Source organism: Ptychodera flava, chromosome 5, assembly GCF_041260155.1.
Source record: "Ptychodera flava strain L36383 chromosome 5, AS_Pfla_20210202, whole genome shotgun sequence".
Taxonomy (NCBI): Eukaryota; Metazoa; Hemichordata; class Enteropneusta; family Ptychoderidae; genus Ptychodera; species Ptychodera flava.
The window spans coordinates 16,638,526-16,656,427 of record NC_091932.1 but is presented as its reverse complement, the minus strand read 5'-3'; the positions used below and the strand labels follow the sequence as shown (position 1 = coordinate 16,656,427).

At 35.6% G+C, this 17,902-nt stretch overlaps 1 protein-coding gene across 1 annotated transcript in view; it reads left to right on the top strand.

Moving 5' to 3' along the window:
• Positions 1-17,902, top strand: part of LOC139133148 (protein FAM135A-like) — a 71,653-nt gene that overhangs the window by 27,715 nt on the left and 26,036 nt on the right. The window contains exons 2-6 of the mRNA XM_070699575.1: positions 527-606; positions 4,214-4,353; positions 5,565-5,635; positions 12,641-12,814; positions 13,704-13,836. Coding sequence (XP_070555676.1) covers positions 527-606; positions 4,214-4,353; positions 5,565-5,635; positions 12,641-12,814; positions 13,704-13,836 — 598 coding nt within the window. The remainder of the gene's footprint in view (positions 1-526; positions 607-4,213; positions 4,354-5,564; positions 5,636-12,640; positions 12,815-13,703; positions 13,837-17,902) is intronic.

Sequence of the window (17,902 nt, the reverse complement as noted above, 5' to 3'; positions counted from 1 at the left end):
CAAGTGAAATGTACACATGTACCTGCATGCAATCAGTATAAGTCAATGTACATGACAAATATGTTCTTGTATACATGTACGTGGCCTGGCATCCACCACTTATTGTGACATCTGCTGGTGTGAAATGTCTTTATTATACTTGAACCAAGTATGTGCTATACAGTACACGGAAGACCAGTTATTAAAAAATTACTTGGATGTATGGTATATTAGGCCAGCAGTACTTTCCAAGCGTCTCAAGTAATTAGATTGTTCCATTGTCTTCTTCCAATCTGAGAAAAGCATATACTGCAATGAATGGGTGTCTTGCTATTTTAGCTTTACGTGTATTTACTTGTACCATAATGATTTCATGACTAAATCATGAAAAATTACATAACATGTTTACAAGAACTTTTGTTTACCAACACTTTCGTAAACAAATTGCCCGTGTTGGAACATTGTAATGTTGTATCCTTCTTTAAAATACCAAACCAGCACCACTATAAATTAACTGTTCTTTCTGTTTTGTTTTTTCTCTCAATAGATTTTACCAAATCCGGGCGTATTTCAAGTCTCACCCTAAATTCCCCATGAAAGTTGAAGTCTCTTCATCCAAGCCATCTAGTAAGTAAAGCACCCCATGATGGTAGTGTTACAGTACATGTTCTTTTATTACAGAGTCTCCCTTTCACCAAGGGAGGGACCATTTTGATTTAGGGGAGTTTTCATGATAATCTAAAACTGATGCATAATTTCGTCATCCTCGTTTTGATATTTCTTTAAATTTGTATCTGAAAGTTTTTTCTTTGAAAGTCAAGTATGCTTGTAAAATTTAAAATGTGATTCTGATGTGTTTCATTGCTGCTGTCGATAACACAGTGCGTGTACATGTACCTATCAATAATTTGATTTCTTGAATGGTTCTACTCCAGAATAAAAAGCAGGCGATACAGCCAAGAGATCACATGAAAGCGGTACAAGCAAACCAAAATGTGTACAAATGCGTATTGAAATACATGTACGGTTATGCACGTTTGTGCATGTGGGATTGTTTGTACCGTGGTCCATTCGAATTCAGGGTTTAAGTTATTGCAGCTATTGTGAGTTCAAGCCCCTACATGTATACAAAGTGATGCATCCAGTAGGACTCCGTCAAATTTGATGACACACACTGTACATGTAATTCATACAGAGATGAACTGGTACTGAAACTTAGGCAAAGAGCAGTATCAATTTATTAAATTTTGCATATGTAATGAATCATCATCTTAAAAACAACTTGTTTAATAGGTCTGAAACATTTCCAGATATTTTATCCAACTGCCTACATGTATATAAATGTCCACCTTGTATAAAAGATAGATGGCAAAGAAAGAACAGGCCTACCGGTAGATGGCAGTTACCTATGCTGGCTATCATTGTACGTATGTGTATATAGAGGGTCTGTAAGCCTAAGAATATTGTCAAAGGATGTCTGCACACACTATATCTGGTGCAGTATTATACTATGTACGTCTGCCATACCAGCCAAGTCTACATGTATAGTAGCTACAGAGCCATTGGCCCTATTTTTTACATAATTCCAGCAAAAAACCAATCAAGAACTGCTGAAAAGTCTTTTTATGACCCTATTCAGATTTGTTCATAATTTCTGCACTTTCTGTGAATTAAGGCCTCTTGGACCAATTCAATTTTAATATGTTCAGAAATCATATTTGTAATACTACCTGTACATTTACATATGCAAGTGGTAATACTTAGCTAGAATTTAAGCCATTGAAATAACATTGCATGAAAACATCCACAGTGACTAACAAACTGTTTTATTGGATGAGAAAACTCCAATAATTGGCTTCGTTGAAGTAGAGATTGAAAACATGTTTATAGCCTTCTGTGACTCAAATTCAAATAAACTGAATAAAACGCAAAGTATTAATAGGTCAGATGAAACCTGTTATTGAAGAGATTTTCCGGGTTGAACATTTCATGTATAATCTTAGCACATAATGTCACAGTTATGGACAATTGTAGCCACATGTGTCATATTAGCACCATTAGGGCAATATTACCGAAGAAATTCAGAACAACTCTCAGAGTGTGAATCAATTGTGCCTTTGGTACTCGGCTGTGAGAAAAATCATTCAGCCCCGAGCCTACATCAATAGCAGTAGTCAAGGAAAGGAATCAAGAGACTACAGTATGCCCACAGAGTAATGAACCTTCTCACCCAAATTCCCAGTGAACAGGTCCACAATCACTATTGATAACATTGGATTTGGACCAAACCATGGTGGTGAAAGGGTTGATGGTGCAAACTGACAACAGAATGTTTTCAATTCGCTACTGTGTACTTTAACACATAAGATTTCATGTATACTGTATAGTATTGTTTGGAGGTACATGTATATTTGCTGTGAGACTCCTACTACACAGATAGGTATATTACAAGCTGGTTATACGTAATGTCCTTTTTTATCAAACTAATCATCTAATTTGGATCTCTGATTGAGTATGACAGAAGTGCTTTTTTGCATTTAGCTGGGTCTTTCTGTTAGTTGCAATTAATTGATTTCAGAAATACTCCAGTTAGGCTTGGACTGTGACATTCAAGAAGAAAAAAATATTTCTGCATCAGAAATTGTGTATTTTACCAAAGTTGTATCTTTAAAGTTTTTCTCTGATAGACGAAAAAAATTGTAGTAAAAATTGTTGAATCCTATGCGGTTGAGAAAGACAAGATACGTGCGTATCTCAGACGTATCGGTATTCATGAACCAGTGATGTGTAAATCAGTTCTCTGTTTGGCTCAGCGGTTCTGCTTTTGATATTGTATAATGTTTAAAATGGGTTTCGTTGTAAGCGTAGTTAACAAGTCATGAAGGCACGCATTATTAAAGCATCAATCTCCATAGTTTGCTGCGTTTTAAGCGTGGTTTTGAAGCAATTTCTCTTCCGTAAATGCAGTTGGGCTCTCAAAGCGATGAAGTCGCCTGAATTCTTACTCAACAGTGAATATTTGTCACAGTGAAAGGGCCACAAATAAATACGAGGTCACTGATTTTTAAAAGAGAATGGAAAGAAAGTCATTTGTAACTTGCCATTCAAGTCAACTCAAATAATTCGAAACTCTTTAAAACACTTTGAGCGCCGAAGTCAATTTCTGTCACCCATATAAAATATACCCCAGTAAATTTTTTTTCAGATTTGTGCCAAAATTTTGATAAAAAGCTCTAGCCAATGAAATGTGATGTCCCTTTGGTCCAAAATTATCAGAAAAATCACAGAAAAATTCATGAAAATTGGTAAAATGTTGTACTGAAATGTTGGTGGGAAAAAATTACAGCACTCTAAGGGTTACAACTTTTGCTTTATTTTTTAGAGAGTGTTTCATGCAGAGGATTAGATAATGCTACAATGTAGCCTTCTTCATATTTGGACAAAGGTTCCAATTTTTCATTCAGAACATGTGTTTTATCATTTTCAATTATAAAATAATTTTCTGAGTGAAAGGTGGATACAGAGTAATTGGCTTGTTATCTGTCAATCGCTTTGAAATTGGTCAGACAGCTACAGTGGGAGGAAAGAGCTCATTTGCATTTGTTCAGATTATGACCAAAGTAGCTGTGCTCTAATGTGCAAACAATACTGTTTTCAGCATGGTCAAAAGATAAATTCTAAGAAATAGCTCGTCCAATTTAGTGACTTGTCTGTACATGTGCCAAGTGGGTTCCCAGTATGATTGGAACTAATTTGGGATCATTGGATGGTGAAGTAATGTCAATTTAATCTACAAATGTAACCTCATCTCTTTTAGTTAACACACTTGTTTTTATGAGTAATTTGTAATATTGCAACATTCAGCCATAGGGCACCTAACACTTTTTAGAAATTTGAAAAATATGAAGATCCAATTATCCCAAATTAGTTTCAATCACACTCAGTGGTCATTCCATGTATAATTGTTCAAATTATGAGGTACAGTGTATTTGGTGATGCTGTACAGTAGGGTGTAGCTTTGCATACTTTCAATGGTGACCTTCTTGTTCAACATACAGGTATGGTTTCCTCTTCCAACAATGCATCCAAAGTGAATTTCAAAATGCCTCCGATTGGCACCACGACTATACAAAATGAACAGAGTTAGAGCATTTTACTTATATCAGACAGTATGTAAAAGCTATAAGCCGTTGACGTGTGAGCTTATTCCGTAAATTTCTTCTCGCGCCGACAGATAATGATCTAGTTTTCGCCCAGTTTACACAAAAGGAAGCCGCCTGCAGCAAGACCTTTCAGATCCTCTACAAGAAAGAAGAAATCCAACTGAACGACGTCTTCTTATTCAAGATCCATACATTAGTAGATAGCCATCGGGTGAGTCAGCCAATAGTCAATCCGTTTTCCTTCAATCTGAACACACTGTCATGTAACAGATGGACACTATCTCTAATGAAAAATATGATCTCGCCAGTCTTCGGAAGAAAAAACCCTCACAAATTACAGTCACATGTAGCAGACTCTTAACCCTTTCACCACCATGGTTTGGTCCAAACCCATTGTTATCAATGGTGAGTGTGGACCTCTATACAGGGAATTGGGGTGAAAAGGTTAAGGTAGTATGCGTCTCGAAAGTGAAAGACTTAAACTTTTGCTCAAACTTTCCGTGATGAATCTTTCGACCATTCTCTTTCAAAATCAAGAATAAAAATTGGGGGTCGCCACGGAAATTTTGGTACTAGAGAAACAAATAACCCATGATTTACCGATATTTAAAATTCAACAAGGCTGCCATCCCTGTGTCAACTCTATGGAGAAAATAAAATCGTTGAATTTCGAACAACTAAGCCAGTGAAAGGTTTTCTGACACCAAGAGCTTTAAAATGAACTCCCACAAGTGGTATATCAGAAAAGAATTGTTACAGTTCGAGAGTCCGAATATCTGTCCCAATGAAGTTGTGTTGATTCCATGCTTCTGTTCAAGAAGGTAAAATACATGTACGTGCAAGAGATTAGTTAACCATTTGATTAACTGATTTGTGGGAAAGAAAACCAGATCTTCACATCTGGCATTTTGCTAGTGTCATGACAACCAAGGAATGAGTTGCTAGGCAACACCTTTGATGAGGTATCACATCTTGAAAGTTGAGAAAAAATGTACTCACCTGGTGTGAGAATGGGTTCAATTTCTTTACTCTGGTACACACATTTTAAATAAACGCATAAAGGTTAATCGTATAATGAAAAAGAAAAGTCTTAATGGAGGAAAGTACACCTTGTACGGCAGGTATTGGTAGTTCACTCCAATCAAGAGAGTATTGTTAAGCAAAGTTACTGATGACAGACATGTAGTGTTGAAATCAAAATCTGTACCGGTACTTCTGTGACAAGGCTACTACAGTTTTTACCTTGTAGTCATCAATTTTTATACAAAAATTTTCAAGACAAATACTGAAGAAATAACTTTTTTCTTCTACCCTCAGGGTAATAGGTTCTTTTAATTGTCTCACACTCGGAGGAACTCTTGTTGTAAGGGGTAATGATAAAATGATATTGTATGTTTGTTTGTGTACTGTTTCCTCTTGCAGATAGAAGAGTGTATACATGAGATACCATTTCATCTGATTCTGGAGTTATACTTTTCTGACACAGATATAGGGTTAGTATATATTGATACCTTATTACTACTTTAAAACTCCGTCAGTTCTGACTTTTGATGGATTTATTAGTTGTTTATTTTAGCTCACATTTGGTATACCAATGTGAGGTAATCGTATAAGCTGAATCAGTTCATTTGCATCCGATTTGCATGTCTGTATGTATGTATGTATGTATGTATGTATGTATGTCCGTCCACATCAAAAACACCTAAACCGCAGCACCTACTGTCTTAGTATTTGGTGTACAGGTGCACCTAGGGGTGTAGATGTGAATTTGTTCAAATGAACTTGTCAGTGTCAAAAATATGCAAATGAGGGGAAAAAAGGAAAAACCCTGCAGATTGCTAAAACTCTGTAACCATTGGTCAGACAGGGTTTAAACTTGGTGTGCAGGTTCCTTTAGGTATTCTAAATTAGATGTTGAAAATTTGGGATGAAATTTGCATGTTTCTATTTTTGGGGTAATTTTTTCAGTTTTTAGTCAAAAAATGTTTTTCTCTAAAACCACTCATCTGATTGCTTTGAAAGTTGGTATACATGTTCCTGAGGATGACCTAAGTCAAGTTTATACAAATTGAAGTGAAATTTTCATATTTGTAATTTTGGGGCAATTTTCCGAATTTTTGGTCAAAATTTTTTTTATTCAAAAACTACTAATCTGATAGCTTTGATATTTGGTATACGCCTTCCTAAGGTTGATCAAAATCAGTTTTATGAATATCGTGAAGATATCTCAAATTTTGTATTTTTGCTGAATTTTTTGGTTAATTTTCTCATTTTAAGTAAAATTTCTTCTTCTCTGAAACCGCTAGCCCAATTGCTGTCAAATTTGGATTGGGTGTTTGCAAGGGTGTTACCCTTCTTATTGTTGAAAATTACAGCAAAATATTACTGTTTTGGAGCAATTTTTGTCATTTTTGGTCAAAAAATCTTTAAAAATATTTACTTTTTAAAGCTCCTGAACAGACAGCTTCTATATTTGGTGTACAGATGTACACAATTTTTATATTTTTAAGACAATTTTGCCCAGGGATGACAATAGTTAGATATGTGGAAATTGTCCTGAAATATACAAATTTGTATTTTTAAGACAATTTTGTCATTTTTGGTCAAGAAAACTTGTTCTCAAAATTACTTGTCTGATAGCTTTGTAATTTGCTACAAAAGTCCCAAGGGATGTTATTAGATAGATTTTCTGCTCAAAGTGTTGGGAAACCCCCAAATTTTTATATTTTAGGTAATTTTCTCAGTTTGTGACCTTAAATGACCTACACCAACCCAGGATATGTTGTGAGACAGTTTCAAAGGCTGTGAACATAATTTTGTCATATTTGGTATCAATTTGTAGTAAAATTTGATCCAGACAAAGCAGAGGTAAATTTTTTTAATTGCGAACCAATTTTTGCAACTTTTGCATGTAAGACACACAAGAACTGATGAGAAATTTGGATCCAGGATAATTCCAGATGTCGTAATCACCCCCACAGTGGAAGGCATTTCACTATCTGTAACTAATTTAAGTGCTGTTTACATTCGAATGAAAGCTCTCATAGCATTAATTAAAACATCCCCAAGGTTGTAAATATATTTCCTGCCAGCTGGTCTTATGTAAACATGGTCTACCAAGGGGTGGAACATTTGATATTCAGGAGGGGGTAGGGTCTAGGAGATTGATGAGGTAGCATTACTTTTTACCAGATCCCTTGTACATGTTTTTCCCACTCTTTATTTTTTCCCCACTCTCCCACCTCTTCTTTTTATCAAGCCTTCTCTGGCTAATTTTTTTGTTGACATTTGCTTATGTATGTACCGGGTAGTATCTGCTTGTCCCATTGCTATAGAAGTTGATATGCATGTTCCTCAAGATGACCTCCAGTGCCTAAGTTGCAGACCTTATTTGCTTTTGTCATTCTTGTTTTTCTGGTTTAAATATTTCTTGATTTTACCAATTGAAACCAAATGTGAGCACACTGTCCTTGACGGTATTTTTTGTTCTGTTGGTGAAATATAGTTTCTTTTTCAACTCTCAAACTGAATGCCAGTACCCAGTGTTCAACTTGCCAATTTTGCCTGAAGAGATTATTACGTCTGACGCAATTGTCGACAACTGAATTTTACAGTCCAGGTTAGAATTCAGTTATCAACCATAACGTAGCAAATTGTACACGTCAGCTTGTGATTGCAAGGCTAATACCTTCTATTTGAGTTTAAATGACTCAAGGGGGAAATGGGCTTGCGTATTTTCTTGAACAAAATATAACAAAAAATATCAATATTAACAGCTATTTTCCCTCTTAGTTTGACTCCATCCCACCATGTTTTCATTGATGTGGTTCGAACAGTACACAGACAATAAGGGATTGAAAAGGCAACCACTACCGGGTTGGAAAAATAGTTAAAGCCCACCCTTGTTTGTTTGTTTGTTGGTTCATTGTTTCTGTTTTTGTTTCCTCAGAGTTAGCTGGAAAAGCAAAATGTTCTTAATGAAAAGTGTACACTAGAGTCCAACTTATATAATAAATGCCAAAAAGACTGACGTGTGCACTACTGTCAAAGTTTACATGAATATCCCAAATTTGTTAACATTTTTTTCAAGTCAGGTAAATCCAAAAGAAGATTAGATATTTTCGCAATTTGTCACAATTTATCTCAAAGTAGCAGAACAGAAGTGCTGAAATGGAAATTTTTATTACATAGAATCATGTCTTCCGGTTCAAGCCTGTTTAATGTAATCCACAGTTTCAGTTGAATAATGCATCAGGCCCAGAGAGCATTGTACCCTCTGGTCATCAATTGCAAAGCATATTGGAGAATCTTAGGGTTTAGTTGCTATGCAACCGTTGCTCTACGTAATCTGCGTAAGTCACCGGAAATGATACACTCACAGAAACTGATCACATGTGTAACTGAAACACTACTGCCAGTTCAGTAGTAGGCCATATGAAATCTGTAAAAAATCACCATCATCTGCAATCTGACACACGTACATGATCTCTCAACAAATGTACAAGGAAACTGAGATACCGTTTCTAAGTACATTTCATGCTGTAAGTAGCCATGATGAACCCACAATGAGTAGAATGTCAAGAAAATAGTGAAATTTTACACAGATGGTCAGATAGACATTAACCCTTTGAGCGCCAAAGTCATGTTTGTTACCCTTATAAAATATACCCGAGTCAATTTTTGTCAGATTTTTGCCAAAATTTTGATAAAAAACTGTGGCCAATGAACTATTGTGTTCATTTGGTCCAAAATTATTGGAAAAATTACAGAAAAGTTCATAAAAATTGGTAAAATGTTGCAGTAAAATTTTGGTGGGAAAAATACAGCATTCAAAGAGTTAAGAGGAAATGAACTTGATGCAAGTAAAGGGAAGTCGTCAGTTAAAAGTTGTTAGTTTCTGTCAGGGATTGTGCCAGTGCTTGCGTACAGGTAGGGTGTGTCCCTGAGGTGTGGGATTGAAGAGAGGCAGTTGCAAGGTGATGTATGTGAGCGATACAAAATTCTTGTATTTATATGACAAATAGACCAAGCAGGTTACATATTAAGGCCCCCTCGGAATGATATTTGGTGAGATGGGTAAATGGTATATGATGTAACAATATTTGCTGTGATAGGTAAATATGAAATTTGTAAGATAGGTAATATTTCTGTCCTTCTCTAATACATTGGTATTGGTATTGTTCTCAGGGAACCACGGTAACATGACTGGGGAAACCCTGTAAAACATAACAGTACTGGCATTCCCAAAACACTAGCAGTGTTTTCTGTCACGAGGAGGGAATGTCGACCCAGGCTTGAAAATTTAAATGGCTTTGGTTCAGATTGAGGACTATAATAATAAATTATGCAATATGCAAATTGAGATTTTTTCATGCTTCTAGCAAATGAAGGTTATTGCATATCGTCAAATATCAAATGAAGACACTCATGTTTCTTTTTTTCCATGTTGAATAAATTAGAAGCCTACACAAATCATTCAAACTTCATTCATTTCAGTTAAAACAAAAGATATACACTATTATTCAAAGTTTCATAGTTGCTCTCTGAGAGCCTTACTGTATTACAGTCAGGGTACGAGCCACTTATTATTATATCTCAAAACATTGATTTATTTATATGTTCAAAACTTGAAAGTTGCACTTTGTTTCATCTTATCGTAACTTTTCACAATTTACATGTGATAATTTTGCACAATGTTCCTTCGATGTATAGTTTAATCGTCTATTACCAAAGAGAAATTTGTTGAAGGTTTTGTGTGTGGCCACAGAAGCTGCTTCAAATCAACCAGAAATGTTGACTGTAACTTTGATATTTCAAAAGGAAACATCCATATTCCGACTTGACGTGTGCATTGAAAGGAGGGCTTATCATTGAAATTTAATGGAATGTGTGGACGATGTGTTTGACATGCATGTTCATCAGAAATTGGACATGTTATCATCTAAATTCACTTTAGTAATTAAAAACTATAAGCCCCAGGAGAAACAGGATTCAAAAATGACTTTTGTCTCCTCGCACAAGAATGGATTGCTATCTGACATTCAGCAATTTCTTGATTAGATTCAAACTCACAACCCTAGGGTACCCTAACTCGTCCAGCAAAGAATTCAACGATCAAAACCATCGGGCTGCACCCCAACTTCTGAAAAAAGTGATTCAGTACCTTAGTTGTGTGGTTTTGATTCTGAGAACAATCCCGCTTGCATGTGTACTATGTAAAAACAACTTCAAAATTGCTGGAAAGGATTAGTACCCTTTAACCTTTTGAACGCCAAAGTCAATTTTTTGTTTAAAATATATCCCCATCAGTTTTTTTCAGATTTTTGCCAAAATTTTCATACAAACAGTAGCCAATGAAATATGATGTCCATTTGGTCCAAATTATCAAAAAAGTAATAGAAAATTTTAATAAAGATTGGCAAAATGTTGTAGTAAACTTTTGGAGGGAAAAAGTACAGTGCTCAAAGGCTTCAAGTTGTATAGTATGCCCCTGGAAACTGAAAGACTAATAAGCATTTACTCAAACTTGCCTGAAGGTAACTTTCAACTATTCTCATTCCAAATCAAGAATAAAAATGTGGGGAACACTGCAAATTTTGGTACTACAACTAGATAACAAATAACCTAGCTTTTACCGATATTTGAAATTCAAAATGGCCACCTATCCTGTTCAAAATTTTTAGATTTTAAGTGAACTAAGATGGTGAAAAGTTTTCTCACTCCAAGAGCTTTAAAATAAGCCCCCACAAGTGGTAGATCAGAAAAGTAGTGGAAAAATTTGAGTATCCAAATATCATTCCATCTTAACATTTCATGCTAAAATTTCCTTACATATTATTGAAACAATATCCTGAGGTTTCCTCTCTCATTGTCCTCTGTCAACACATCATATTGTCGCACAATGTAAAACAAAATTACAATTTTCACTGTAGGGTGCAGCTCTACAGTTCTTTTGTTTTCAAATTGTTTCCTTCCTTGTAGAGAGTGGCTCCATGGCCATGATTGACAGACATTGAAAGCTCAGCTACATCTGTCAACATTGAAATCATGCTTGTACCATTGTGGCTGCTTTTAAAGGGACAAAAGCTACTCTACTTTTGATGATATTTTCACAATTTTGCTCTGACAAGACAGTGCATTTACTGATGCATCTCCTGTGACCCATATCCTGCCAGGCCTGTTTCTTCCCAATCTGCAAAGTCAGTAAAAAGCATTATTATACATCTACCATCGAAAACAACAGAATTTTGCGTGCGCTAAAAAAGCCGTACGGAACGCCCGTTCCGTAACACATACGGTTTCAAGGCGCTCCATCCCCTGCAGCTGTATCTGTGCGTTCACTGTTGAACGGTTTCGAGGGACCCATTGGATGAGTGCCAGAACATGTCTCGTGCGCGTTCTGTACGTACGTACGTGTGTAGTGCACACACACTATCCAGAACTTGCAGAAGCGCATCCGAGATAGTGTTCCACACTTTCGCCATAAATCAGAAGAAAAATTGTTGACACTGTACAAAAACGGTCACTACTCTGGCAATTTGATGCCCCAGTCACGAATGTAAGATTTATAATAATAAGGTTATTACAAAAATACCGCAAAGGATGCACTCGGACTTTGGCGCCGCGCATCGCACTACGCTTCGCGTCGGGCGATACGCTGCACCAATGTCCTTGTGCATCCTTTGCGGTATTTTCGTAATAACCTCATAGTATTTACTCTTTTGAGTGCTGTAATTTTTCCCACCAAAATTTTCGCGCAACATTTTACCAATTTTTATGAATCTTTCTGCAAACATTTTGATAATTTTTGACCAAATGGACATCACATTTCATAACCTACAGTTTTTTTGGCAATCTGAAAAAATAATTGACAAGGTTATTTATGTAAAGGCAACAAACTTTGACATCGTATGCACCTCGTAAGTGATAGACTTAGACTTAAACTTTTGCTCAAATTTTCAAGGAATCTTTCAGCCATCCACTTTGAAAATCAAGAATAAAAATCAGGGATCATCGTCCAAATTTTGGTACTAGAGAAACAAATTACTAGTACCCGAAATTTACCGATATTTGAAATTCAAAATGGCTGCCATCCCTGTGTTAACTCTATGGAGGAAAATAAAATTTTTGAATTTCAAAAAGATAGTGAAAGTTTTTTTTAAGCAAAGGGCTTCAAAATGAGCCCCCATAAAGTGGTAGATCAGAAAAGAATCGGAATAGTTTCAGAGTCCAAATATCTGTCCTGAGCCGTATTCTACCTAAAGTTATACGACTGAATCTCAGGCCAAACTGAAATTCATTTGTCAACATTACCATTGCGTATACACGGCATTGTTCACAATGAGTTGCCTTTGTATAGGCTAATTCTTTTTATTTCAAATACTTTAGGGAGAAGATGACATAAAAATAATGAAAATTCTATCCAAAGTAACACTTGTTGTCCTTAAAGTGTGAACTGATTCAAATCCATTTTTTCTTTTTATTCTACTCACCTCTAGACCCAATGATCCACAAGCTCTGCAGCTAGCCAGCAGTCGAACTCTGAAATTGCATTTCAACAGCAGGCAGGGTGTACACCACCATATTCCAGTACTATTTGACTATTTCCATCTGTCGGCCATCACAACCACAGTACATGGTACCCTCCTAGCAATACATCAACCCTCCATCAGGTAAGGCCAAAAAAAATAAAATGTTTTTCATTGTTGCAATTGGGTGGATTCAAAATTGATGCAGTCATGGGAAGTTTTTCTTTCCTTTATTTGACATAAAAATTTCAAACATGGCCGCCGTAAAGCAAGATGGCTGCCACTGAAAGAAACAAACCTGAGGAACATTTCAGAACATTTATTGAACATATCAACCGGTCCATAGCATGGATTCACATATAGATGTTATGTTGTATTCAGTGCTCTTTTTATTTTTTTTATTTTCATGATTTTTTTTTAAAACTGAAAAAAGTGACGCGCATGTTTTCTCATGACATGTGCAATGATGGGAAACTAAACACTTTTTTGTCCAAAGACATACCAGTACCAAAGACCAAAAGTTTATGTTTTTCCTCGATACTGCCAGACAAGGTATGCACTCAGAATGCTCCGAAAGGTCACTAGTGGCCAGTATTTGTGACAATCTACTTCCATCAATTTTCACGCACAAAGGTGAACCATGTTTAACATTTTCCCAAAGTAAAATGTGGCGATGATTCATTTAGGGTATTCATGGTGAGCTGTGGTAAAACTTGCTGACATGTGCAAATTTTAACCTGTTCCCCACCATGGTTTAACCCAACCTCATTGTTATCAATGGTGATTGTGAACCTGTCCATTGTAAATTAGGGGTGATCAGGTTGAGTTTTTCACATGATTGAGGTGAACCCTCCCCACTGATGTTTAAAGTTAATGCTAATTCCATAAGCAATCATATACACCTGTGTTGTCTTTTTAACCTAATTATTTTTCCCTTTCATGTGAATCTAAGTCAGTCTCATCAGCGGGTCAAACTATCCAAAAAATACCAAAATGTATCACTAAAATATTTTTGTCTTTTTTTCACCAACAGTTTTCCAAAAGCTGTCAAGTCCGGGTGGTTTCATAAAATTTCTTCCTCCTCCAATAGTTCAAGGTCAACCTCAGCGAATTTAGAAGTTGTGCTCTTCGGCAGTCCCACAAAACATCTCAACTCAACCTTCGGAGTAAGTATTTCATATTGTCATATTTCAAATTTTGTAATGCTTTAGGGTAGTGTGTAGCTTTGACACAATAGCTCATTTTGTTTCAGTTCAGTAGTGTTTATATGTGTCTTTTAACACAATCTCACATTTCTAAAATCAGAATATTAATGTCAAAAGTCAGATTTTATTACAATGCCAAAGGTCAAATATTGGTTTCTTACTCTAGCTTTGTGATAGATACAGTAAACACTGCATCAAACTCAGAGGTTTTTTCTAAGGAAACAGATCTCTTTCAGTCTGTAAGTGGGTTTCTAGGACGTAGTATCTATCATCTATAGTGGTTTTCCAGGTATTTCTATTAATATCCGAAAGCTTTCACCAGACATGGATAAAGTTTCAGATATCCAGGCTAAGTCCAGTGTATTCCACGATTTTTTGAGGGGGTAGAGGGTATTTGCTGAGGGGTTGTATTTTGCAGCGCAGTCACCAACGTAAAATTTATGTTACTTCTATAACCATCCCATTGTGTGACTTTCAAAATCAATTCCTGGCAGTTAAATCCTACCTAAATAAAACAACTCGTCAGTCTAAGACGGAGAGTCCCCTACATTTTCAAATGGTATGGTCCATCTCACAATAGAGACTTAATGAATAAATGGAAATATAGTGGTAGGAAGGATATTTATGAGGGGTGATTAGGCCAATTTAAGTTGTGGACAAAATTTGTCCATAAAGGCATTAGATTACCCAGTATGTCTTGATTGTAGCTGTATCCATGTACAGTACAATTTGTGCATACAGCACAATCAAGCTAATAAGACAAATTGATATGAAATTCAAGTTCATATTGTAATGGAGAACTCATTGTCAGTCTCATTGCATTTTAATAAATTTACAAAAAAATTAATTTATGATATTTACAACATGTCAAATTTTAATAGCATACTTATTTATAATTAATTTTTTTTGGTTTGTGTATTGTACTTATATATTTATTTATTTATTAGTGTTATTTATTTATTCATTTATTTATTTATTTATTTATTTATTTATTTTCATGTATGTAATGTTTAATTTTTGTTTTCCATTTGTATTTCGATATCGATATAAGATTATTTGTTAGTTGAGAAGCATTATAATAATCCAGGTTAATCCAGTATTGCCATAATTATTCAAACCTGACTTGGTACACACAAGGTGTAGTGTCAAAGTCAATTAGTGCCGTCACCGGTGTTTCACAATGCTGAAAGACAGCTGAATGAACCATTTCATATTTACCTGTGAGCTGCTACAGCTGAACTGTACCTCAGAACATCGGAGAGACAGGCCGGGCAGACAGACAGTCTGGCTTCGTGTTTAAAGTTTAACCTTCTGACCTTGACTTTCAAATGTCAGACTTTCTGTTTTTTCCCCCTACGTAATCATCGGACGTAGAGTGCCATTAGCTGCAACTTCTGATTTTCATTCCGTCGTGAATGCACAGTCTCTTGTTGTACACTCACACAGTCATGATGAAATACCTGGGATTCAACTTGACAACACAGCCTGTCTGTGTGTAATGTCCGGTGTTTTTGTTGACAACTGAATTTGAGTCTTTTTGACCAAATTGCAGTTTTCAACCATAACATGGCACATTGTATATGGACTATGCCATGCTTTTGCAAAAAAATCCAGGGGCCAGTAATTCATGATGATTGGATAAAACAAAATACAGAGGCAAAGGTGTTGTAATGTATGTTATGTTGTGTAATTCTAAAGCCTTTACGATATTAATAAATTTCAACTGTGCATTTGTCCATTAAATTGCCCTACATGTAGCTATTTAAAGCTGCCATAGAATCATTTTACAGGAAGATGCTCTGTTAGGATGGGACATTTCAAAATAGTTCGACGGTACAAATAGAAAATATATCTCAAAGATATTTGAAATACATCCACTGATGGCTATTCGAAGTTACCATAGTTTCTTCAGCAACATCCAGGCCAGTCTGAACACACCATGTTTGATCTACATTAATTTCCATCATCCACGTGGCTCAGTTTTGGTGAATAACAATGTTTCACAGCAGTGTTTTGATACTGATTGCAGTACAGTATGTGCTGGCATTCCCATTTCCTACTCATGACACCCCTACCCCAGTTTTAGAATTGTTTTGGTATAGTCCAGTGCCATTATTTAGAGTAAGAATTGAACACTTAAGAGGTGAAACTGACCTGATTAAGGTAGAAAGCGCCTCGGGGACAGAAATTCAGACTCAATTTGAAGTTCATTTAGTAAATAAAGTTTTCGCTGGCTTATTTTTGTGAAAATCCTAAATGTTATTTCCTGTAGAGTTCACAAATGGATGGCAGCCATTTTGAATTTCTAGTATCATTAAATACCATGTAATTTGTTTCTGCAGTGCCAAATTTTGCATGGTTACCATTTATTTTTATTCTCGATTTAGAAAGGGAATGGTTTCAAAGTTTCTTTGGTGGAAATTTTATCGAAAGTGTTTTCAATCTCATGGTAAGAACTACCTTTATAGCATAGTATGTTTTTCAACCGCTGTTTCTCAACCGCCCTTTGCTTGCGCTTTACAAAATATCCAATCTACTTTAGCAGCTTTTTAAAACCAGATAAATCCAGCATATCGTTAGCAAACTGGAAAAAATCCAACCACCAGTTGTGGTTTCACCTGAACCAGTTTGCAGAAAATGCACTGACTAACCATGGTTGTTAAAAAGAAAATGAAGTTTGCAATTGAATGATACTTTCTGAAAAGCTACACATTACAAGGATTCCAAGTAAAAAAATAAATGCTCAATGTACACAAATGCTAATTCATCAACAAAAATTGTTATAACAATAAAAAACATAGGGCCAATGTCCCTGAAGCTACTATAGACATGGATATAAAATTACACTTGGCGCACGAGTTATTGGAACACTAAATTAGGTAATTACCCAGCTACTTGGCTGAGTACTTTGCTATTGGACCTGGCGTTTACCTAAACAAGAGTCTGTTTTATGGTCTGAAGACTGATAAGATATCCACCACACATATTTTGATCATCCCTACGAACCTGTATACCAAATATCAAAGCTGTCAGACAAGCAGTTTTGATGAAATAAATTTTTGACCAAAAATGACCAAAAAAATTCCTTAAAAATACAAATTTGCATCTTTCATCACAATTTGAACAAATCCAAATTGGGTCATCCCTAGGGACCTGAATACCAAATATCAAAGCTGTCTCACCAGCGGTTATGAAGAAGATTTTTTACCAAAAACGCCTTTTTTGCACTAATTTGCATATTTTTAACAATATCAAACAATAAAAAAATGTAGTTTCTCATAATCATATTTTGCATCTACACAACATATATCAAATTTGTAAGTACCGCGGTTCTCAAGATATTTGAGTGGACGGACATCCTCAGAAACGGACATACATACATACATACAATGGCACATACATACATACAGACTGACGATGGACACCAGATGCCATCCCAATAGCTTCTATAGATTATAGTTTATAGTAGCGAACAAGTCCTCCAATTACAGTGAAAAATCATCATTTCCCTTCTGAATGTTGCACAAAATTCCGAAATACATGTATGCATACTGTGTCACTATTTACCGAGTTCCCTGATGGACTATGGGTAGAATTCTGTCTATTTTTAACAAGAATCCATAAAATAAATTGACTTACTGGTACTATATTTAGGTACGCTTTGTTGAAAAATTTGAATAAGTCAACCTGACAGTGCATGGTATTTAAACTAAGGCTGTGAGGATTTTGAGATCATGCTTAATTTACAGATAAGCCACCACATGGCAGATAGCCACCATTTGGAAACTGTCACACTTTGAAGTGATATTTATATGCTTATAAATTCTCAGCACGTTTTGCTTTGCGAATTGATAAACCGATCCTGCCAGTGACAGACTGACTGATCAGTCGATAATTGGTGACGCATCATCTTTTATCAAAAGAAAATAACCAAATAATAAAGGGGAAAAAAATTCTGTGATCATAAATTTTGTCTCGGAAAAGCTCAAAAGACATTTTTAGTGCCTTTCATTCACATTTTGCCATG